This window comes from Eleginops maclovinus, chromosome 7 (assembly GCF_036324505.1).
Source record: "Eleginops maclovinus isolate JMC-PN-2008 ecotype Puerto Natales chromosome 7, JC_Emac_rtc_rv5, whole genome shotgun sequence".
NCBI classification, from domain to species: domain Eukaryota; kingdom Metazoa; phylum Chordata; class Actinopteri; order Perciformes; family Eleginopidae; genus Eleginops; species Eleginops maclovinus.
Window position 1 is genome coordinate 2,059,232 of NC_086355.1, and position 24,343 is coordinate 2,083,574.

General features: G+C 42.0%; 1 protein-coding gene across 10 annotated transcripts in view; it reads left to right on the top strand.

The window, feature by feature from the left end:
- Positions 1-552: 552 nt before the first annotated feature.
- Positions 553-24,343, top strand: part of dgkh (diacylglycerol kinase, eta) — a 62,499-nt gene continuing 38,708 nt past the window's right edge. For 3 of the 10 annotated variants that reach the window (XM_063888026.1, XM_063888029.1, XM_063888025.1), the window contains exons 1-3: positions 2,122-2,664; positions 17,967-18,077; positions 22,964-23,044. In XM_063888026.1, the coding sequence (XP_063744096.1) occupies positions 2,332-2,664; positions 17,967-18,077; positions 22,964-23,044 (525 nt within the window). In that variant the 5' untranslated portion in view covers positions 2,122-2,331. Of the gene's footprint in view, positions 777-2,119; positions 2,665-17,966; positions 18,078-18,720; positions 18,806-22,963; positions 23,045-24,343 lie in introns of those variants that run through there. The other 7 variants (XM_063888024.1, XM_063888031.1, XM_063888033.1 and 4 more) reach the window with 5 other exon arrangements.

Consider the following 24,343-nt stretch of genomic DNA (forward strand, 5'->3'; position numbering starts at 1 on the left):
AATGCCATAAATCGGATTAGGAAAAGTAATCGGTAACGTCACATCAAATCAAATGAATCAAAGACCTTCATTTGCATAAACATATACAGTATGAGCCAAAGCTTTGTACAATTGCGATTGTCTGTTAATTTCATAAACATTTTGAACAACAAAACAACATGTTTGCTTTACAAGGAATACAAGGAAAAAACCATGAGAGAAAAAGTCATTTGTGTGTGTGTGTGTGTGTGTGTGTGTGTGTGTGTGTGTGTGTGTGTGTGTGTGTGTGTGTGTGTGTGTGTGTGTGTGTGTGTGTGTGTGATGTTCATTTATGTCCTTGAATACAAATTATTCAAATTAAAACATATTTTTTTAAATCACTCAAGTCTTCACACTTTCACTTTAACACACCGTATGTGTGTGTGTGTGTGTGTGTGTGTGTGTGTGAGAGAGAGAGAGAGAGAGAGAGAGAGAGAGAGAGAGAGAGAGAGAGAGAGAGAGAGAGAGAGAGAGAGAGAGAGAGAGAGAGAGATCCCCGCCGCGCTGTGATAAATCTTGCCGCCCCACGGTTGACATTTATCACGTGCAGTTGATAGGCTCGGATAGGGAAACGGGAGGAGAGAGAGAGAGTGGAGAGACTACAAGGAGAATTAATCCGGTGTATTGAGAGAGCATATGAGCGGTGTGCAGGCAGGGAGGCAGGTTGAGAATCCCTCACCCTTTCCCGGATTCATTTTGGAGAGGACACTATGGAGGATGTCCACCATTACACCCGCAGCCCTGCGTGGGAGGAACTGGTGCGTAAAACCGGAGACTTTTCTCCAAATTCCACTACGAGTCTGCTCAGTTTCTCCAAATAAATCAATTTGATTCTTCTTATAATGCACTCATGTGTGTGTAGGAGTGTGTTCTGACGTTATTGTTCACTTTGGAGGGGTTTCCTCCTCTTTAATAGAGTGCGTGTGTTCGTGAAGCGCGTGTCTTTTTCCGTGATTTGTAGAATGGATTGCGTCTCGGAAAACCCTGTATATGTTTTTGTAGGATGGCTGAGAGTTGGCTTCAGTAAAAACAAAGACACAATCATTGAGAATGTTAAGATAGACTGTATTTAAGTGACTGTAAATGTAGAAGAATGTCGATTAGCTGGATTGTATGGACAGCCTTCTTTGTGGTTAGTCTCAGATGAATGGACAGAGGCATCTCCTCTTCTCTTCATCGCCTCTTCTCCTCTTCTCTGAATCGAGAGGATATTTCATGTTTCATATAATCTGAGGCTTCTCTCTCCATTTCCTTGTGGAATCCAAATCATATCGCCTTGCCCATTGCATGTACATTCATTTAAACTGTTGAATGCTGTCGCTCAGTGACTTCCAGACAGTTTGACTGGGACTGGGATCAGATCCTGTTGGAAACTGGATTCATACATTCTCGGTGAAACAAATCCAACTACTTAATTCTCAGGCAGATGATAAGGAGCAGGCTAATGAAACATGGGCTTTATCGGTTACTTGCATTAATTTCTTTTTATGTCTTTGAGTTTATTGTATGCTCCACTGTTTGTAGAGCTGGGACTATATGACTATATGTGACAAAGACTACTGTTAGAGGCTACTTAGAAAAACACTGTTTAAATAAAATGTATTTTAGCAGTAGTACTATTATTATTACCCAATGGAAATTAAATAATAGCAATATCAATGATTGCATTAAATGTATAAAGGCTTTTTCTAAGCCTAAATGATTATTATTATTACTGTAACCCAATAGAAATTAAATAATAGTAATAATTATAATAATAATGATTTAATTGAGTTTATAAATGTTTCTCTAAGTCAAAAGTATTGTTTTTTTTCTATTTATTATTATTATATACAACTGTAAATGTAATAATAATAATATATATATTAATTAAAATATTTATGTAATATATTAAATATATTTATAATATATAATTATTAAATTCAATATATAAAGTGGTTTTCTAAGTCTTAATTATTACCTTTGATATTATTATAAAGCAACAAAAATCATAAAAAAAGATTATTGTTGTTTAATTTTTTTAAACTGGTTTGAATAATAATTTTAAAAAGCAGGAATTAGATTTTTAGACTTTTAGTGTCACTGCTCGGTGTGTGCGTACAGCAGCCGCTAGGGTCTGCCATGGCACGGACATGTCCCCCGGTTATCGGAGTGCATGAGGCGGTCTCTAGCCTCAGAGTGGCCGTGCAGGCTGGAGCCATAAACAGCAGCAGCAGCAGGAGCAGCAGGAGCAGCCAGCCAGGCAGGCAGTAGGGACTGGGGGGGTTTCTGTTTCTGTGGAGCCCATCCCCACTGTGCCATGCTACATCCCCTATGCGTTTCCCAGCCCACACACTCTGCACAACACACCGCCGTCTGTATCAGGGAGAGATGACAGCGAGGAGAGACGCTTCCCTGCAGCCCTCTCGCCTCCTGGAGAGGAAGGGAGCGGCGGATCGGGCCAAGGCTAACCCAGATTGGTGTTCTCTTTCCCCCCGACAGGAGCCGGAGAAAGGGCCGGTGTCCGCGGCGGGGATCCATGCCCATGTGGTGGGGGTTGTCGCCGGCTCCGGGGCTGCCGAGGAGTCGTCTGACAGCGAGGCAGAGCAGGAAGGCCCCCAGAAACTCATCCGGAAAGTGTCCACCTCAGGGCAGATCAGGAGCAAGGTACCACTTTGTTTTCTCTCTCTCTCTCTGACTGGATATCGGATTTGGAGCTGTGTGTTTGTATCTGACCTGCTGGCTGGGTCATTCAATGGCGGTGTGTCGTTGGGTTTGTTTTGCCCGTTAGAGGCTGCTGATGTCCGGGGGAAGCCTCAGTGCTGTTGTTGCCCTTTTCTGCTCTGCCATGTGGGCTAATGCAGGACAACACTGAAGGGCTTAGTTTACAGATTAAAAAAAAAACTAACAGCCCACGACTTGATCTTTTTTTAGATGTTGCATGGAGTTACATAAAACAAATCTGAGCTGTTGTGCACAAGCGTGGAAAAACAAACACAGAAAGTAGCTCGGACCTGTTGCGAGTAGAACAGCCTCAGTGAAGGTACGACTCATTTGGTTTATTTTAAGAAAACATGACAACATGTTTCCCCATCTTCTCATACTTACTCAGACTATGAATTAGCATGTCAGAAAGAACAGAATTACATAATGCTGCTCTTTTTTTAGATGTAGTTCCCTTTATTTATGTAAGAATAAGGACCTTTATACCTGATTCAGGAAGAAACAGTGTTTATTTCCTAATCAAATGAAAGGCAAAGTTATCCCAGTATGTTTTAGTGGAGTTTTAAGAGTTGTAGGCATATTTTAGTGACTTACTTTTATAAATAAATACCAATTACTTTGGCCAGGATAACCTTAACATGATATTCATTTGAGAGAAAGCTCGCTTAAATCTGTTGCATTTTGTCAAAGCAGCGCAGCCTTCAGTCATTTGATTTATTTTCAGAACAGATATCAACACATTTCCCCATCTTTTCATACTCATACTCATGCTAGGAATTAGGATGTCAGAAAGAACAGAATTACACAATGCTGGTCTTATTTTTAGATGATGTTATCATTTATACATGCTGGGGGTCTTATAGTACAAGTATTAATAGCTTATATATACTTCATTCAAGATTGGTTGATGAATTAATACTTGTCTTGTCTGCAGCAAAAATCGTCTGTGTTTCGTATTAAAATAAAGGCAACATGTTTTAATGCCATTTTAGGCATGTTTTCTAAATAAACTCCAGTTATTTCGTGCAGCATAACCTTAATATGATATACACATTTGAAAAAAACAGCTTGGTTAGTCCTGTTGCATTTTGGGAAGGTAGAGCAACCTCAGTAAAGGTACATGTGAACATATTTCCCCATCGTTTCATACTTAACTGTAATGTCAGGGTCAATATGAAGGCGATATCTACAGGAAATAGAGGTCAGAGCGAGCTAAGGTGACGCAATGTGTCACATATCCAACATGACCTCCAGCCTCCCTGTGTTGGACGTGCCGCCTCAGTAAGACGATGCTTCTGAGTCTCACCTCCGACTCCTGAGCGTTATTGGCACACTCACCTTTTGCACTGTAAATGAGTGCCTATATGTGGGATCCACTTAATTATTGACCGCCCCTGCACCCCCCCCCATCTGCATTATTCAGCGTGCGGGGGTTATATTTAGACTCGGGGCACGCAGGAATGTCTGGCCGTACCTTTCATATGCAAATCCACCCAGCAGCGAGCGTAGTGCTTACCTAGGGGATCTGCTGCCCGGCTGCAGGAATCACTACGTATTTATTTGTGATTGCTCATCAATATGTGTATTGAACTAGCTGCTGATGTGTGTTGTGGGGTTAGATGCACAAAGTAGAGCAGGGTAGAATGACCTCTGTTAAGGTAGTGCTTATTTGATTCATTGTGAATGGGACATGTGTGAAGAAATAAGCTTTTTCAGCACGTATATTGAAGTATCTAGAGGGCCTACAAACCCACAGAGGGTGCAAAGTTAACCAAGTCAGTGTTTTGTGATATTAAACATAGGGTTCATCAAACCATTCCTAATGGACTCCCCTTCTTGAATGTCATGCAGGCTCAACAAAGTCCACTGCAGTATCTCCACCAATGCTTTGAAAGCTACATTGCAAAACATGCCATATCTTTCTTACAAGCCAATCAACGCAGACTCTGGGACTATAGGAGGGAGGGGCTTAAAGAGACAGGTGCTAAAACAAAGCGTTTCAGACAGAGGGTAAACACAGCAGGCTGGCCTCAAAGAATAACTCGCAGGAGACGAGTTGAGCTCAAGTTTAAGGTTTTTCTAACCGCTATCCTCTGATTTCAGAAGTAACATGTTTGAGTCAAAGAACTTTAAAGAGTCCTCTCCTGCTGATGTTCAGGTGTATATCAGTATGTAGTGTCTCTACTTTAAAGAGTCCTCTCCTGCTGATGTTCAGGTTTATATCAGTATGTAGAGTCTCTACTTTAAAGAGTCCTCTCCTGCTGATGTTCAGGTGTATATCAGTATGTAGTGTCTCTACTTTAAAGAGTCCTCTCCTGCTGATGTTCAGGTGTATATCAGTATGTAGTGTCTCTACTTTAAAGAGTCCTCTCCTGCTGATGTTCAGGTGTATATCAGTATGTAGAGTCTCTACTTTAAAGAGTCCTCTCCTGCTGATGTTCAGGTGTATATCAGTATGTAGAGTCTCTGCTTTAAAGAGTCCTCTCCTGCTGATGTTCAGGTGTATATCAGTATGTAGTGTCTCTACTTTAAAGAGTCCTCTCCTGCTGATGTTCAGGTGTATATCAGTATGTAGTGTCTCTACTTTAAAGAGTCCTCTCCTGCTGATGTTCAGGTGTATATCAGTATGTAGTGTCTCTACTTTAAAGAGTCCTCTCCTGCTGATGTTCAGGTGTATATCAGTATGTAGAGTCTCTACTTAAAAGAGTCCTCTCCTGCTGATGTTCAGGTGTATATCAGTATGTTGTGTCTCTCCTGGGACATGTCTCATGTTCCTTTCAACCTCTGTCTAAAACCAGAGCCCAGTCTGCTCTGATTGGTTAGCTGGCCGGCTCTGTTGTGAATGGTCAACCACTTAGAGATGTCCCGCCCCTTAACCTCTCACGTGCAATGTGTTGGTGGGCTAGCCAATAGAAGCGTGTTTTTTAGGTAGTGATGTCACTATGTTCCGGAAGTAAAAAAAGGAGTCCAATGGAGGCGTTTCAGGCAGGGAACGTCGGGATTCTAGCCTCTGCAGACCATTTACTTGCACAACATAAACCTACAGTATAGAACACACTACAGGAAAGGGACAACCCCAAAGAGCATAATAGGACCTCTTTAAAATGATCGCGATATGTCACCGTTAAATAAACGCATGATGTCTCCTTCTCTTCATGGGACCTAGCTGCCTGTTTGACAGCATGTAAAGCAGCTCAGATAATAAGTAAAGTTCCACAAATAAAGCTGCTGTTAATGATCTGTGTTGCCGCGCAGGACTCAGTAAGAGGACGCTGCTGAGTCTCACCTCTGACACCTAAGCTGCCTCGGCCCTCTCACCTTTTATCCTGTGATAACTGGGACAGAGACGTGAGATCCACTTAATTATTGACCGGCCCACTCTACTCCACGCCATCTCCATCATCCATCTTTATTTCTGACGCCCTGTCACTAAACTAGTTCCTGCTACGATAACAATAGTATAAACGACTTCTTCTGTAACCATCGGTGTGTTTTGCACGCTGACATCGTGCACACAGAGGTCTCGGAGTTGTTGTCGTTGTGGGTCAGCAGGTTTTTTTCTGTGTGTGTGTGTGTGTGTGTGTGTGTGTGTGTGTGTGTGTGTGTGTGTGTGTGTGTGTTCAGAGTTACTAATGGATCATGCAGGCACTGACTCACTGAGTGTTGTTCCATTGGCTTGTTTGCTCAGCACTGGACTGTGTGTGTACATGTGTGTGTGTGTGTGTGTGTGTGTGTACGCTCAGCCATCACATTGCCCGTGTCCATCCCTCTGCATCCACTATCTCTCCGGTTCTTTGGTTGCCCCAGACAACCACATCTTTGGTCCCTGATTGGACGGCAGCTGACAGCTGTTTGGTTGAAGAGGCCGCAGAACGTCTCGTTGAATATCTCCTCTGAGCTTTACCCTCCGTGTGTTTCCATTTGGTTTCAGTTTCATACGAGTTTCAAGTTGAACCTTTCAGTGAATCAAAACTGAGGAAAAAGTGGGAGGGAATCCACCGAGTTTGCAGAAATTTCTGATATGAAAACAGATTTATTGCAGCCAATAAAAGCATTTTTCCATGAAGGGAAATGCATAGAAAAATGCAGATGTTGTTCTGGTTTCCTTTAAGGTGGGCCGAGATTGGCATGCTATTCTACAACAGCAGCACACACACACACACACACCTCGCTCACCCCTCCCCCTCTGCACCTCCAGCCCTCGACACTCAGCAGATAATAAAGTAGTTTTGCTCAAACTAAAAGCATAAACAAGGTGATTTAAGAAGTGAGTATAAGATGTCCTGGAGCAGAGAGAAGAGGTGATGGATCCGAGAGGAAGAGGAGGATTACTCCTATCAAAAGGAGCTTTGTATTGAAAGTGAAATATCAAGTTTATCCAACAATTTCTTGGGAAAAAATGTGGATTCTTGTTTTTTCAACCTTGTTTTTAATACAATTTGGGGATTGTACATTTGAATACATATTTTTTAAACTTATTTTAACAAGTGAGTTGCGGTTAATCTCAATAATCAGGATAATAGAGAATACTTTTAAGTGTTTCTAATATTAAAAAAGCCTGCTAGCTCCCTGTAATGGAAGAGAAGACCAAAATAAAGCCTGATTAAAAATAGAGGAGTTAGGATGAAATGAATGTAGTTGTTCTTTACTTATCCAATCCAACTTTATCTGAAAAGCACTTTAACCAGTGGCGGCTGGTGAAAAAAAATATTGGTGGGGCTAGTGTGCCAACAGATTTCCCTGCCTAATCTAGCATAAGCATTCAAATGAACAGTCGGAAAATGACTACAGTTCCACAATAATAATTTAATTTCACAGTTTCCAGCTTCACAGAAAAAGTAACAATTTACAGCTATATTAGACTTTATGCTATCAAATACTATACAATACAATCAAGGGATAAATTAACAACAAGGGTATGATTTCAGCTGAATCTATACAAATCAACAGTGAGTGAGTGAATGAGTGAGTGTGGGTTGAGAAGAGAGAATGAAACAGAACTTTCCTATTAAAATGTAACATATACAAAGAATTTAGAACCAAGTTATTTTCAAAATTTTTTACATAAACAGATTATTTTAATACCCTCTCTCAAGGAAAAATGCATTTACTTGGAGAAAACAGCATCAGTGCCATACAGTTGTCATTGCATGTCACAGCCTGAGAGAAACAACAAAGCATTCTCCACAACTATATTATAATTACATACTATAATATTATTACCTATTACATCGCCATCATCTCTCTTCGTCGTTGCGCGTATTTTTTCCCCAGGTAGCGTAGGACAGAGTCTGGGAGTCGCACTACGAAAAAAAACTATCGCTGGCTCCTTATGTAGCTACAGCAATCCTAAACCTTCACGCATTTTACGTAGCAGTTGGGGCTAAATTTCCAGCGCCCCACCGGCGTTAAATTTGGCGACGTTGATAGGCCAATTATTCATAATTTCCCCCTAGCAACCATAACCGGATTGGCTGTTTAGCTGCCGGTCAGGGGCACTTTGCCGATCGCCCCATGAGAGAATGATACACTGTCTGTCAGTGGAAATTCACTGTTTAATGAGTGTTAGTTGGTGGAAATGTTGTTTAAATGATTTAAATTGCATGTAGGCACACACACTATTAAGTAAAACTGACATTGATTTAAAAAAAAATATGCAAAAAATATTTTTTCCCCTCAACAGCTGGTGGGGCAGAGCCCCAGCGCCCCCTATGGGCCAGCCGCCTCTGACTTTAACCCTCCAACATGCTGTACAGAGAAACACTAAATCACACAGCACAGCACAGCTCACCAAACAAAACAAATAGAGTCAAGAACTTAAAATAAACAACAATAAAACAGACAATAATTAAAGCAATATTCCATTTAAAAGCGACCATCTACAAAGTGCAGAACGCTGAGGAGAGGAGGTGGGTTTTAAGACCCAAACACCGTGGAGCCTGTCGGAGCCTGTCTTTATAACGACCTCATTTAAGATGGATTTTATTTATGTTTACTAAAAAGGATGTTTGTGCATCTGTATCAGTTTCTTAGCAAATCAAAGTTAAAGTGATTCCAATATGTTTTACAGCCAGAGTGTGTGTAATAAATGCATGTTATTTTGGTCAGGGGGAGCAGTAAAAGTAGTGTTTCACATCCTCTAATGGCAGAGGAAGTCTTCCCTCCTGGTCTGAGTGAACTTAGTGTCTCCGTGCCTTCCTGAGTACAGTGGGACGGAAATCATTACGGCTATTTGTAGCTAACGTTTCATTGTTGATAGCCACTTATAAACCCGACTGGGGCGGATCGATGTATCGGCCGCCGTGAATGCTTGTTGTTGTTGTTGAAGGGAGGAGATATTGGGTATCATATATCAGAAGGTAATGGGATTTGGCCACACAGAGTGGGAATGTGATACTGGGCGCCGAACAACACCACTTCTCTCTTCCGCTGGACGCACTACAACACATTTTAGCCGTGCAATTAGCTAAACACATTTGGTTGAATCAGACATATTGCTCATTGAGGTTGAATAACAGCCTCTCGTCTGCTGTCATCCCTCAGCCAGTCTTCTGGTATGCCAGGGTTTGCTGTTGCTGCTGATGAAGCTTATAAACGTATGACTAATACTGTAGCTGTGTGACTGAAAGCAGAGCTAACGCCGTACCGCAGCCTGATGGGAACTCTCTGCAAGAATAATCTGCTAGATGCTGAGTGAGGTGGGGTTTGTGTGAGGCATCGTGAAGAAAATTCCCCTTAAAGTTGATGTTTACAGTGCATTTGAACAAGGTGACGTACTGAGAAATACATTCATGGAGCGCATGGCTGAACTTTTGGACAGCAGCTCTCAGGATTAGACTTGGATTGAGTCAATTGGTGGATACTGTACAGTCTTTTTAAAGTCCTCCAAAAATCCAAAGTGGGGAAGATACACACAATATCTAAATGCTGATCTTTCTATATCCATATGTTGGTCCATATCTCCCATGCTTTGGTTCATTTATGGTAAACAAGGCGGACTTTTTGGACAAATGCTCTTGGGACCAGCTTTGAATTCAGTGAGTCCATTGTAGGATATTGTTTTGGTAACTTATTGTCGTATAAAATACTGTTTTTCAAGATATAAAAATGGCAGCATTGGTTGGAACACAACATATCAAAATGCAGATTTATTGCGCTTTTAATTTCCCATGAGTTTCCCGTGAGTCAATGGGTAGATTTTGTTAGGTTTACTTAATAAAGCCTTTTGGAAATGCTCAAAATGGCATTGGTTGGAAAACAACACATCAAAATGCTATTTTGGCTCAATTTTCTACCTTCATGTTTTGTTCCACTTTTTTTCTGTGAACAGCATACCGTTAAATACATTAATGGAAAGTAACTTCTCTTGAATTAAGTGAGTTACTTTAAATTGTCTTTTCTAACTTAATTTCGTTGCAAGATCCAAAATGGCGATATTGGTTAGATTACACAAAATCTGCACGCTGATGTCTTTATTTTTTTAACTTACCTTGCTCATATGTCCATGTGGAAGACACTGAATCATACAAAGGGAAGGCATGCAACAAAACCTCTCCTCAAATTAAAGTAAAGTCTATTTCTAGGACACATTTAAACTCCACTTCAGTCGTGTGTACCCACTCAGATGACTTGTATTTCCTACTTAAAACCCAAACGCTTGTTGTTCCTCTTTATTTTTTCCTATTCCAAAAGGTTGAACTGAGACTACTTTAACAGGATCCACATGATGACAGGTTGTTAGGAACACAAAGCTGTAGATTTTGGAGTCTCTTCTTCTAAATCTGTTGCAAATCTACTTAGTACACCACTGTCTCACACAGATAGTAACTGCACATAATTACCCTCCATAATTCTGTCCAAAGCTGCGCCTGAATCTAATTGTGTGTAAATTGCCGGCCTCAGCAGCATCCCTCTATCCCCTGCGCTCACTTGACACATGCATAACTACCGGTGCATGTGGTCCAGTCGCACAAAAGAGATCACAGACAGGGGAATCACCTCCTCCCAACTCCAAGATTGTAATTTTCCCATCAGCATGGTGAGGTTTTGAGCGGAGGAGGAAGGATGCAGCGCTACAATTACACCCAACAGAGAGGACAATGAGCAGCGAGAGGAGATTCAGCACTATTCTGTAAAAGGCCTGATTGTTCCGGCTGTACAGGCGTTCCCAGTGTTACACTGGAATGATAAATGAGTGGGTAATGGAGGTAGAACAGAGCTTACTGCATGCTCTGATTCCTGAGACAGTGGGCTTCTCTCTGCAGCCGGACCCTGAGACTGAGGACAGATAAGCAGCCGGTCTTCTTCGTAGAGAGACCAATTACACTCTGAGCAGGAGGTGGAAGTGCAGATAGGGAGAGGATTCCTTATAAAGCTGTGTGTGTGTGTGTGTGTGTGTGTGTGTGTGTGTGTGTGTGTGTGTGTGTGTGTGTGTGTGTGTGTGTGTGTGTGTGTGTGTGTGTGTGTGTGTGTGTGTGTGTGTGTGTGTGTGTGTGTGTGTGTGTGTGTGTGTGTGTGTGTGTGTGTGTGTGTGTGTGTGATATAATGGTGCAAATTCTGGATTAAACAACCCTGTAGAAGTACTCAGGTCTTGTACTTGAGTAAAGTAGAAGTACTCAGATCTTGTACTTGAGTAAAGTAGAAGTACTCAGATCTTGTACTTGAGTAAAGTAGAAGTACTCAGATCTTGTACTTGAGTAAAGTAGAAGTACTCAGATCTTGTACTTGAGTAAAGTAGAAGTACTCAGGTCTTGTACTTGAGTAAAGTAGAAGTACTCAGATCTTGTACTTGAGTAAAGTAGAAGTACTCAGATCTTGTACTTGAGTAAAGTAGAAGTACTCAGATCTTGTACTTGAGTAAAGTAGAAGTACTCAGATCTTGTACTTGAGTAAAGTAGAAGTACTCAGGTCTTGTACTTGAGTAAAGTAGAAGTACTCAGATCTTGTACTTGAGTAAAGTAGAAGTACTCAGGTCTTGTACTTGAGTAAAGTAGAAGTACTCAGGTCTTGTACTTCAGTAAAGTAGAAGTACTCAGGTCTTGTACTTGAGTAAAGTAGAAGTACTCAGGTCTTGTACTTGAGTAAAGTAGAAGTACTCAGATCTTGTACTTGAGTAAAGTAGAAGTACTCAGATCTTGTACTTGAGTAAAGTAGAAGTACTCAGATCTTGTACTTGAGTAAAGTAGAAGTACTCAGGTCTTGTACTTGAGTAAAGTAGAAGTACTCAGATCTTGTACTTGAGTAAAGTAGAAGTACTCAGATCTTGTACTTGAGTAAAGTAGAAGTACTCAGGTCTTGTACTTGAGTAAAGTAGAAGTACTCAGGTCTTGTACTTGAGTAAAGTAGAAGTACTCAGATCTTGTACTTGAGTAAAGTAGAAGTACTCAGGTCTTGTACTTGAGTAAAGTAGAAGTACTCAGATCTTGTACTTGAGTAAAGTAGAAGTACTCAGGTCTTGTACTTGAGTAAAGTAGAAGTACTCAGATCTTGTACTTGAGTAAAGTAGAAGTACTCAGATCTTGTACTTGAGTAAAGTAGAAGTACTCAGGTCTTGTTCTTGAGTAAAGTAGAAGTACTCAGGTCTTGTACTTGAGTAAAGTAGAAGTACTCAGGTCTTGTACTTGAGTAAAGTAGAAGTACTCAGGTCTTGTACTTGAGTAAAGTAGAAGTACCAGAGTGTAGGAATACTCTGTCACAGTGAAAGTATTCTAAATGTTCCTCCAGTGAAAGTAGAAAGTACTCTCCTCTAAATGTACTTAAAGTAGCGACAGTAAAAGTAGTCATTGTCTGATTGGTGCATTTCAGAATAATATCTCTGATATGTTTTATAATGATTGATCATTAAAGTGTTCTCAGAGCTGGTAAAGGTGCAGCTAGTTTGAATGGCTTTGTATACTGCAGGGTAGCTGCTGGATTTACTGCAGGTGAACTACAGTCTGATTTAAGGGTTGGTTATATTTACCATCATTATTCTGCCTAGCAACTAAAGGGATTAAATACATGTAGTGGAGTAAAAGTACACAGTAGCATAACACTTAAATACAGGAGCTAACCACTGTAGTATTTGGACACTAATGTATTGGTACTTTTACTCAATCTTCTGAATACTTCCTCCATCTCCTGCTCTTATCCACCAACCACAGCTGCTGCACACATTTGAACCGCCCGTGCCTTTGTCCATTGTGTAAGCCTGTGTGTGTGTGTGTGTGTGTGTGTGTGTGTGTGTGTGTGTGTGTGTGTGTGTGTGTGTGTGTGTGTGTGTGTGTGTGTGTGTGTGTGTGTGTGTGTGTGTGTGTGTGTGTGTGTGTGTGTGTGTGTGTGTGTGTGTGTGTGTGTGTGTGTGTGTGTGTGTGTGGTTTTGGGGTCTGTGTGTGTGTCCCTGTCAGTGGCCAGGCTCTGTGTGGGTGTAAAGGTACATGGTGCTCAGGTTACTCATTTCTCTCTGGCACAGGACTGGCTCTGTGTCTCAGGATTCAGCCGGAGAGAGCGCAGCAGCACCGGGGCTATTTATAGATCACTTCTGGCCTACTTGGCAACAGGAAGGAGATGAAGACAAGGCAAGGAACTATGGAGGCCAAGGAGGGACAAAATAGAAAATAGAACATCCAAGTAGAGCAGAGTGACTTCTGGTTCCCGGGCAGGGCGGAGAGGATTAATGTGACACTTTGAGATGGAAGGAGCTTGAGCTTAAACTTTCTCTTGAGTCTTTTTTAAAGCTCAAACAAACCCAGGACGCAGGGATAGTCGTACACTGCTGCAGGGTTTGTGTCTCATTGCACTTGTTCCTTTAACAATCCAGCTGTAGGATCTTTGTCTTTGGTTTTGGATTACTGCTGGAAATAATCTCTGTGAGAAAGTTTGAAAAGTTTTTAAATGCTTGCATGTTTTGTTCAGCAGGTACACTTTCAGGATTTCTGAGGCATAAATGCAATTGAAAGAATGAAAAAGCATTAAAAGCTTTCATTTCATTTCATTTAGCTTTTTTTCAAAGCAACTTACAATAAGTGCAATTAACCCAGACAATACAAACTCTGCACGTGCATTTGCTTCAAATAGGCCGAACCATTGTTCATTTCTGCTGTCTCAATTGCCCATTTTTAGACCACTTATAATTGGATGTATTTTTTCATTTGTATTTCTTACTTTTATTTGACTTTTAAACTTTTTAATAGTTCTATAGTTACAATAAACCTTTAATGTATTTTAGTACAATGTTCACATTTTAACATTCACTCTTTTTATTTATAAATATCTTTATTCTATTTTGTATTTTATTGCAACTTCTTAGGTTTTGAAAAACATTTGAATCAACTTTGTTAGTTTTATTTGAATTACTGAGGCATTCGTCTTAATTGCGAATTTTTAAGCAACTTTTAAAGAATTTTCTGAAATAATTTTTGATATTTATTCATTTGTATTTCTTACTTTTATTTCACTTTCTTAAAATGTTTTGTAAATATTTCATTTATTGCATATAGTATATATTTGCCATATACCTGTGCCATGTGCACATTTTTACATGAACTCCTTTTTATTTATGAATATTTGTATTGAATTTTTTATTGAACTAAACTTGTTGTGATTATATAAATATATATTTATTAGATTTTTTGAACTTCTTTTATTTTAAACGTTTAATTATATTTTTTATTTATCTTTTTTTTGTAAATCGTCTCATTCATCGTCTCATTCATCGTCTCATTCATCGTCTCATTCATCGTCTCATTCATCGTCTCATTCATCGTCTCATTCATCGTCTCATTCTGATTTGTCATGAGGTGTTAAATTAACTTTAGTCATCACCTTGCTCCTCTTTCTTCTGTTGCATTCGCCAATGACTAGCTAATCATAGGTACTACATCCATGTTCTTGTGTTTGCGTGTCAGGGAAGAACCGTGATCATCTCAGCTTTGGTTCTGGTAGAATTTGAGAGCTCCCTGCATGCACTCCCTAACCTCCAGTATTAATGTTTGAATCAGGAGATGACTTCATCACGTGCCGCTGCGCTTCAGTCCCTCTTTTGATTGTAGTTGCGGGCCGAGCAGCTCACTCCTTATAGGGTAGTCAGAATTGAGGTATTCCACCTTAATCCACCGCAGGAATTTAGGTCTTCGGGCTGGAAAGGGAAGCAGGGAATTAACGAAGGTAGAGAGCCGTGTCAGTGTGTCCTCTTCCTGTTGTGCTCTCTCCACTCAGCCGTTGACTCAAACAGACACAGCTTTACGGGAAGATCTGTGTCCATGCAGGCCTCCTTTCACCTCCAATTCCTCCATCATAGTCCACTTTCGTTTTGGATGGAGATGAACCAACTGGAGGTCTATCAAAGACCCTCTGCATGTCACCTTTTAAAGGACGCTGACTCTTTCGAGTCAAAGGTGCATTACTAAAATGTTTCTAAACTTTAAGGTGTTATATTTTTCCCTGGCTTTAGAGAGAGCTATTTGAAGTCCAAGGACATTTCAAAAGGGACTTAAAAATTCCCTACTTATTAGATTTTTTAGGGAAAGTGTGTTACGATCTAGGGGGGAAGGGTCTAATGCTATCAAGTTGCATTTTAGGAAGTAGGATCCGTTGTTTTTGGAGCTTACCTATGGGACTAAAAATCAGGATATTTAAACCTCTGCTGCTTTGAATTGGACTTCATGGTAATGCAAAACAAGCAGTCTGAATAAATTGCAAAATAACACATTTTTAAAGCACATATTTGTCAATTAAATCAGCCATCTAAATGACGATCAGGGGTAATCACGGTTCAATCCTACCCGGTCGTTACAGTGCTTCGCAAATATTCCTTGAATAAGATACTCAATCCCAAATTGCTCCTGTAGGCGCGTCTGTTATTGAAGTGTTTGTCCTATAAGTCGCTTTGGATAAGAGCTGAATGCAATGCAAGGGAAACCTACAGTCTGTGTGTTTGACTTCTAAGACTTTCCTTAATCGAAGAAAGCCTCAACCCCTGAAGTAAACACTTTTACTGTAAATCCCCCAAAATGCAACAGTTTTTTCCTTTGTAATAATCCATGTGATCTCCCATCATGGCTCTCTGTATGCCGGCGTGGTCCATTTTGGTCCTGTGTGTGTGTGTGTGTGTGTGTGTGTGTGTGTGTGTGTGTGTGTGTGTGTGTGTGTGTGTGTGTGTGTGTGTGTGTGTGTGTGTGTGTGTGTGTCTCTAAAGCAGTGTCTTCTGTGTTTAAGTTGACACAGCTGGGGGGCAGGATGTCAGTTTCAGGCCTCTGTCTGTTTGTAATTCTCCCCTTAGAGAGCAGCTTTCCTCTGCTATAAATAGCCTCTGTGTGTGTGTGTGTGTGTGTGTGTGTGTGTGTGTGTGTGTGTGTGTGCCCCGCCTCTCCCCTGTGTGCCCAGAAAGAACGATGTTCCTCCACACGGCATTTCCATCTTTGTGTGTGTGTGTGTGTGTGTGTGTGTGTGTTTTGTCTTTTCCATATCCACTGTTCCACAGCGCGCTGTATTTGCTCTGTATGCTCGGTGTGTGTGTATGTTTGTGTGTGTCCATGTGTGCAAGATGATGGTGACCGTAATGATGATGAGTGTGTGTACTGTGTCTCACATCATGGAGAGATGGTTTGATTTCATGACACGCACACACACGCACACGCACACACACACACACACACACACACACACACACACACACACACACACACACACACACACACACACACACACACACACACACACACACACACACACACACACACACACATGGGAAGATCTTATTTCTTGCTTTTTCTTTCCATCCCTCTTAAACACACCATCACCCTATGGTTTACCAAACGTGCATTTTCCTCTTCCTCTGCCTTGCTTTTAAAACCCCAATCAAATGTTTCTGCAAAATTAATTATAGCTTAATTGCAATTATGGACAAATGCATTATTACAATCACAGAAAGCAAAAATATTCATTAAAAGCTAAATATGTGTTCCCAGAAATCAGAATCTGGAATCCCTTATTCATCCTGCAGCTACAACAGCAAGGGTATAGGATAGATAAAGGGCAAAGGTGGAAAGAGCACAATTGCATATTAAATAAAAAGGCAAGGACAGGAAACAAAATAAAATCAAATGAAATAAAAACAACAGTAATAATAATTTAGTAAATTGTAAAAAATAAACTGCATTTTATATAATTAGTGGTATTGCACAACAGTTTAACATAATGTGTTACACTTAGAGAAGCTGCAGAGATATCCCGAAAAAACCTGAACCTGAAAATGAGCAGCTTACTGTATGTCCTCTTTAACCAAAGATATTAGTTTGGTAAAGATCCTCCTTAAAAAAATAACAACATGTACATGTTTCAAGGGTCAGCGCTGGAGAGCAGAGTAGGACCCGAGTGCAGAAGACAGTTTCTTTAAATACAAGTTCTTTTATTGTCCTTTGAACCCAGAATTGGGATGAAAACAACATCAAGACTCTGAGAACAACTGAAAGCAAAAGCAGGACTTAAATACACACCAGACTCATCACAAGAGCAAGACACAGATGGGGAGGGAAGAGAAACACCAGGTGAACACATTCAGGTGATCAGACAGGAGAGACACAGAGACAGGAAGTAACCACAGACATAACAGTTTTCAAAATAAAACAGATGGTGACATTACCAAATAAAAGAGGGAACACTCATCTGGAGCGTAACACAATCCCTCCGTGCAAAATCAGTCAAAATAATCGCAGCAATCAAGGGTTTCTTCCCGATTCGTGCAGCCCCTCTGATGTCTGGCACGTCCATGGAGCGTTGTTGGAAGACATGTTTGTGTTCAGCAGAGTTCTTGGAGTTCAACAGATGGCCGAGGCAGTCAATGGGATGCCGTCCTCACCCTCCATCCAACCATTCTTTCTTTCTCCTTCTCCGTCTGTCGTCGTCCCCCCCCCCCCCCCCGCCCCCCCCCCCTCCGGCCCTGGGGGAAAAAGAGTTGGAGTGAGAGTGATGTGTGTTTATAGCTCTTCAGAGAAATGAGGGATGGTGTGTGTGTTTAATGGGTTTCCTTTCTTCTCCGCTCTTCGGTGCTTATTCCTCGTCTCCCCATGCGTAAAATCGCTGCTCAGGTTCACACGCGTAAACACTACACGCTTTTTATCTCCACAACTTCCTGTAGATAAATACTTGAGGGAGTCTGAGAGAGAGAGGGAGAGAGAGGCAGTGTCTGTGAGAAAGATGGAAGCTTTGTGGTGTTTTCACTCAATGACCCATAACACAGTTTTTTATTGTGTGATTTCTCCCTACAGACGAGTATAAAGGAGGGGTTGCTGCTGAAACAGACCAGCTCGTTCCAGAGGTGGAAAAAGCGTTACTTCAAACTGAGGGGCCGAACGCTCTACTACGCCAAAGATGCCAAGGTGAGATACAGAGTGAATCCTCGCACAACACACATTAGTATTGCGCAATATGTGGCACTACCAGTGCTATTGCGCAATAAATGCAGACTATTGGTAACCAAATGTACTTTAATATTTAGTTCATCTTTATTTTTAGGGATGCAAGATATATTTTAACAGAGCAGATAACGGGTAATTCATGTGATGTATTATTCCAATTAATACAATTATAGTTGATTAATTATTGGCCAATAACACAAAGCCATATTGCTTTCATTGTCCTAAGGAGAGCCGCACCAAGAGACTCGGATGCAGTTTCTGGGTTTGTGTTCTACCAATAAAAAGCGAAGAAGAAGAAGTCATTGTCGTTTGACGTCAAATCTGATATTTTCCCCGTAGAGATAACTGAGTAAACATCTCAATCTTTTCGTTAATTGGACTGAGTTTAGATAGAAAACCTCCAGCTATTCTTCCTATAGTTCTGATGTTGATCATTGACATCTCTCTCTCTTTACTTCTATCACTTTCCTTCTGTGGAACAACGTGTTTGTGTTTGTGTGTGTGTGTGTGTGTGTGGGTGTGTGCACCAGTCCGGCAGTGCCGTGGCACGCTGGCAGGAGCGAGCGCTGCGCAGAGTGTCCCGGAGCCGGGTGTGCTGGCGAGTTCTAGCCGTGTGCTGGACGGGCGCCCGGCACTCCCCCCCACCTCTGGGTGCCAGCGGATCTGAGGAAGGCCTAGTGAGGATTCGGGTCAGCACAGCACAGCCAGGGGCCAGACCCCCCCTGGAGAGCTTAGCCTTTACCTACTTTATCACCTATAGATGATAGTGCTGCATTCATGCCATATGGAGTCACAGATTGGAGTTCTGATCTGATGCAAACCATTCTGATAGTTTGTGGATGAACTGAAGGAATAACCACCATCTGACATGAATGCACTGTATATAAGACAGATATACGTATAGTAAAGGATAGTAAAACACAAGTGTACAGAGAGTAAATCCACACCTTGATGAGTTCATCTTTTTTAATGCTGTTTTTCAGTGCGATGCTCAATTAGCTGCGGAAATGCAACCAAACTCTGCATGCAAGCTGGGTTCGGTGCAAGTTGTTAAATGTTATTAAAAGTAAAAAAGGCTAAATGAGTTTCCCTCCTATAAAATGTTTCCAGAGGAAGGGCACATAAATATTACACAAACACCAGAACAGACCCAACATTTGATGCTAACGCTAGCTGTGTTGGCTAGTCCACTTAACGTTAGCTAGTGCATATTAGCTACATTAGCATTTCAATTGTATTCCAGCTAATGGCTGATCTGAATTGTCCTTTACTTTAGTGTTAAGGTAATTGCTGTACATTTGTCTTACAATATCAGGTGGTGAGAAACCAAATGAATAAGACATTCTCCCATTTTGGCAGCTAGCTAGCTATTGGTATGACAAATGTGGAACAAAGGATTTCACTTTTCCAATATTTCTGCTGGTGGAAATCCACTGAAAGCGAGTAATATTTCTTTTTGTGCCACTCGAATAGATTTCAGTGCATGTGTTTCAAATAGAAATCAAAGGCGGTTTGGAAACTGCTTTAACTTACTCATCCTGGAAAGTAATGGTGGCTTTCTTTCTTCTACACTGTGTTGTTCGTCCTGCCCATCATCTTAGAGTCTCTTGCTGGCCATGCTGGAAGAACGTACAAACTAAAGTAGAAACGTTGTCTTCTATGCCCTGTTTTATGTTAAGGATTAATCAGCTAAGTGAATAAGTTCTCCCGGTCGTGGCCGGACAGAGACGTTAGCCTCTCTAAGATAAGTGCCCATTCACTTCATGTCCATTTACTCTGGTGTCTCCTCGGTGGCCTGGCTGGCTGTGCTGCCCTGCACTGAGGAAGCCTGACCTCCTCATCGATCCATCAGACAGGCTACAGCTCAGCAGTTTGTCCTACGAGCTCCTCTGTTTGAGGCCTGTCACAATAATGAGGCTGTTGACCATTGTTGCAAAGGGCCATTATTCCCGAACCCCGAAAAGTCCCATTGGACCTACAGCTTGTTTTCCCAAACACAAACCAATATGCTATCATTCCAAAGGGACATTGTTCAGTCTATCAGGGTTTGGGAATTGGTATAAACAAAAGGCATTATCCCTTATTGTGACATGCCTTCTCTCTTTTCATTATTAAGTTAACGAGTGATTTGTGGACTACTTAACAGTTTAAACAGGAAGTAAAAACAGTAAATCAACAAGAGTGGTGCGGTAATGACGTACAGTATGAAGGCCGGCCAGGAAGGTAGCATTGCAAAAGTTCCCTCAACCAAAAGCAAAATAATTGTTTGACTTCATGTCTCCACCGCTAAGCTAAAGGAGGCTAATGTTGGGCTATAAAGGAACTACAGCACGGTCACATGACTTCACGTCACCACTGCTAAGCTAAAGGGGGCTAATGTTGGGCTATAAAGGAACTACAGCACGGTCACATGTCTTCACGTCACCACCGCTAAGCTAAAGGCGGCTAATGTTGGGCTATAAAGGAACTACAGCACGGTCACATGACTTCACGTCACCACTGCTAAGCTAAAGGGGGCTAATGTTGGGCTATAAAGGAACTACAGCACGGTCACATGACTTCACGTCAGCACCGCTAAGCTAAAGGCGGCTAATGTTGGGCTATAAAGGAACTACAGCACGGTCACATGTCTTCACGTCACCACCGCTAAGCTAAAGGCGGCTAATGTTGGGCTATAAAGGAACTACAGCACGGTCACATGACTTCACGTCACCACTGCTAAGCTAAAGGCGGCTAATGTTGGGCTATAAAGGAACTACAGCACGGTCACATGACTTCACGTCACCACCGCTAAGCTAAAGGAGGCTAATGTTGGGCTATAAAGGAACTACAGCACGGTCACATGACTTCACGTCAGCACCACTAAGCTAAAGGCGGCTAATGTTGGGCTATAAAGGAACTACAGCACGGTCACATGACTTCACGTCAGCACCGCTAAGCTAAAGGCGGCTAATGTTGGGCTATAAAGGAACTACAGCACGGTCACATGACTTCACGTCAGCACCGCTAAGCTAAAGGAGGCTAATGTTGGGCTATAAAGGAACTACAGCACGGTCACATGACTTCACGTCAGCACCACTAAGCTAAAGGAGGCTAATGTTGGGCTATAAAGGAACTACAGCACGGTCACATGACTTCACGTCAGCACCACTAAGCTAAAGGCGGCTAATGTTGGGCTATAAAGGAACTACAGCACGGTCACATGACTTCACGTCAGCACCGCTAAGCTAAAGGCGGCTAATGTTGGGCTATAAAGGAACTACAGCACGGTCACATGACTTCACGTCAGCACCGCTAAGCTAAAGGAGGCTAATGTTGGCCATGATGACGATTAGTCGTCTCATTTAGACTCTTGGATGTGGCTAAAATGTTAATTTATTTCTAGGCTTTTAGGACTCAGACCCGCACCACATTATAGCCACATCTCCTGATGTGAACTGACAGGAGAGAGGGGATTGGAGGAGGCTTGTTGAGGTCGCTGAGATGTAGCCGCTGAGCTTATCTCTGGATCTTTGGGTAGCAGAGGGCGCTTGACTTTGTCCACCATTCACTGTCAGCTTTCATTACAGCTTCCCTTCGGACCGCTGACTGTTTGTGCCCACACATACACAAGTGGGTGTGTGTGTGTTGAGCTGGCGGGTGTGCTGAGTGAGAGAGAAAGGAGGAGTGTGTTATCGGAACTGTAGAAAGTATTCACGCACACGAATACGCACATGTGATGCAGAGCTGCTGCCGCCAACAGCGCTGTAACAGGGGGGGCAGTGTTTGTGTTGGCATGCCATTCATACTTTGGCCAACGCTAGATACACACATTCACACGCACTTGTAGGCATATGTGGATGTGCTGAGACACACACACACACACACACACACACACACACACACACACACACACACACACACACACACACACACACACACACACACACACACACACACACACACACACTCACACTCAGATGGAGCGTTGGCTGGTGTCCCTCTGCAGCCAGGCCTGGGGAGAGTGTCGTTAACTGGGCATTCCCTCTGACAGCTGCAGCAACACTCCCCTCCCACACACACACACACACACACACACACACACACACACACACACACACACACACACACACAGTCAGAGGGCATTCCTTTGACAGCGTTGGCCCGCGGCCCTTACAAGAGCTCAGCTGCCCTGCGCATCACAGCTCTGTGAGGGTATCATGTTCCTGTTTGTATCTCCGGCTCTCCTCTCCGTCTCCTCCAACCTGATTAAGACCCATCCTCTTCAACAGATACAACATATTATTAAATCCAGCCAGTGAAACTCCACTTCATAGCATTTATTTATTTCTGCATATCTGAATAGTGTAAACGAAACATTTAGGGTCACAATGCCTCTAAGTTGGTGACAGAGTTAATGTCCCTGCAGACCTCCACGTCTTAAATTAGCGTGTGATGTTAGACTTTATTCAGATTTTTTCAATGAAATAATGAAGGTAGCTTTAATATATTCTTAAAATCATCTTTTATAACTCCTCTAAAATCAGTTGACTTTCTAAATGATGCATCAGAATCTGCAGGTTCCTTTATTTTTGATGCATTGATAAGTTAATCTCATTTGACTCCATTTGTCCAGCCATCATAAGATGTTTTCGGATGTCTTGCATTATGAGCTTCCATTTGATACTGCTAATTTATTTCCTGTTCATTTTAGGCGTGCTTTGCTGAGACCATGCCAATCACAGTCCTCTTCACACCCTTTATAAGCTCCAATAAGTTCATCCCTCCGTGGAAAATATTGTGCAAAAGTCTCATGTTTTCTTTCTGTTTTCTCCCTCTCCTCTCGGGTACTCCCCTCTCCTCTGCAGTCGCTTATCTTTGACGAGGTGGACCTATCAGACGCCAGCGTTGCAGAGTCCAGCACAAAGAATGTCAACAACAGCTTCACGGTGAGTGCATCATGCAGTCTGCAGAACCATGCATGCACATGTCAAGTCTGCATATCTTATCTAGAAACCCATCGGTTTCGATTCATACCCTGGGAATTAAAAAGCTCATTGAGGCCCTGTAACTAATGCACCAGCTCTCACAATGGTTTGAGTCGCTTGAAGTGAATATTTCTGCACTTTCCTTGTTGTTCGGGGTTTGAATCTTTCTGGTTTTTGACCTTATTGTAAGTCACTTTGGATAAAAACATCGGCTAAATGTACGGTAATGTAATATAAAAGTCTGATCTGGAATCTAGATCCCCATGCAGCAGAAGTGCAAAGTTATGATGATGGAAATAGTTTGTGTTTCTGGCTTTCTTTGTTTGTAAGTTTTGGTTAATTTAGGAGTTTGAGATTAGGATGACTGACATGATGTCGTTTCTGCATCACCAGAAATGACACTACTCTGGGCACCACTACCAGACCTGCACCCTGGGAGCGTAACGCTGTAGAGGGACAATAGTGGATTAACATATTTTAGGTATGATGGTGCCTGACCATTTAAGAGCTTTGTAAGTTAGAAGTCTTTGAATTTAAATTTTGGACGTGGTGTGGTCCTTTCTCCTTCTTGTTGTTAGTAGACGGGCTGCAGAATTTAGCAGCCTTTCATAGTTGCAATTCCCATTAATCGTGTCTCTTTTAAAAAGTAATAGTTTTCCTATAAAGTCGTATTTATTACAGCCGGTTGTTATTGTTTAACACCAGAGGGCATTCAGCGGACAACACCCACAGCTGTTCTTCATTCAGCTGCAGATCGGTCCAAGAAAACAGGATTTGCCCTTCAAGGATAATGACACACTGATCACATTACACCCCTTAAAGTATCCCGCCGTTATATTTAGAAGCTCATATAATACATTCCAGCATTGCTGCTCATATGTCTGTCAAACGCTGCCTGTGTGAGGACACATGTATTGTGAGGAAAACAAACGCTGGGAGAGTGAGAGAAGAAGGAGCGTGGGAGGTGGAGGGAAACGAGCGTAAAGAGCAACGAGGAGGGAAACAGACAGGGAGAAAGAGCTCGTAGTTCTCCTTTCTATAAATGTCTCTCCTCTCCCCGGGTGTTGCTATAAATAGAAACAGGGGGGGTGGGAGGGGGTCGGCAGGGGAACGGTGCTGGGAGGAGAGAGCGCGGCTATTTTTAGAAACGCCTTGAAACGCTTCACTGGGTGCCTGGCTTAACGTCTGCCATGTTCATAAATAAGATTACAGTGTGTGTGTGTGTGTGTGTGTGTGTGTGTGTGTGTGTGTGTGTGTGTG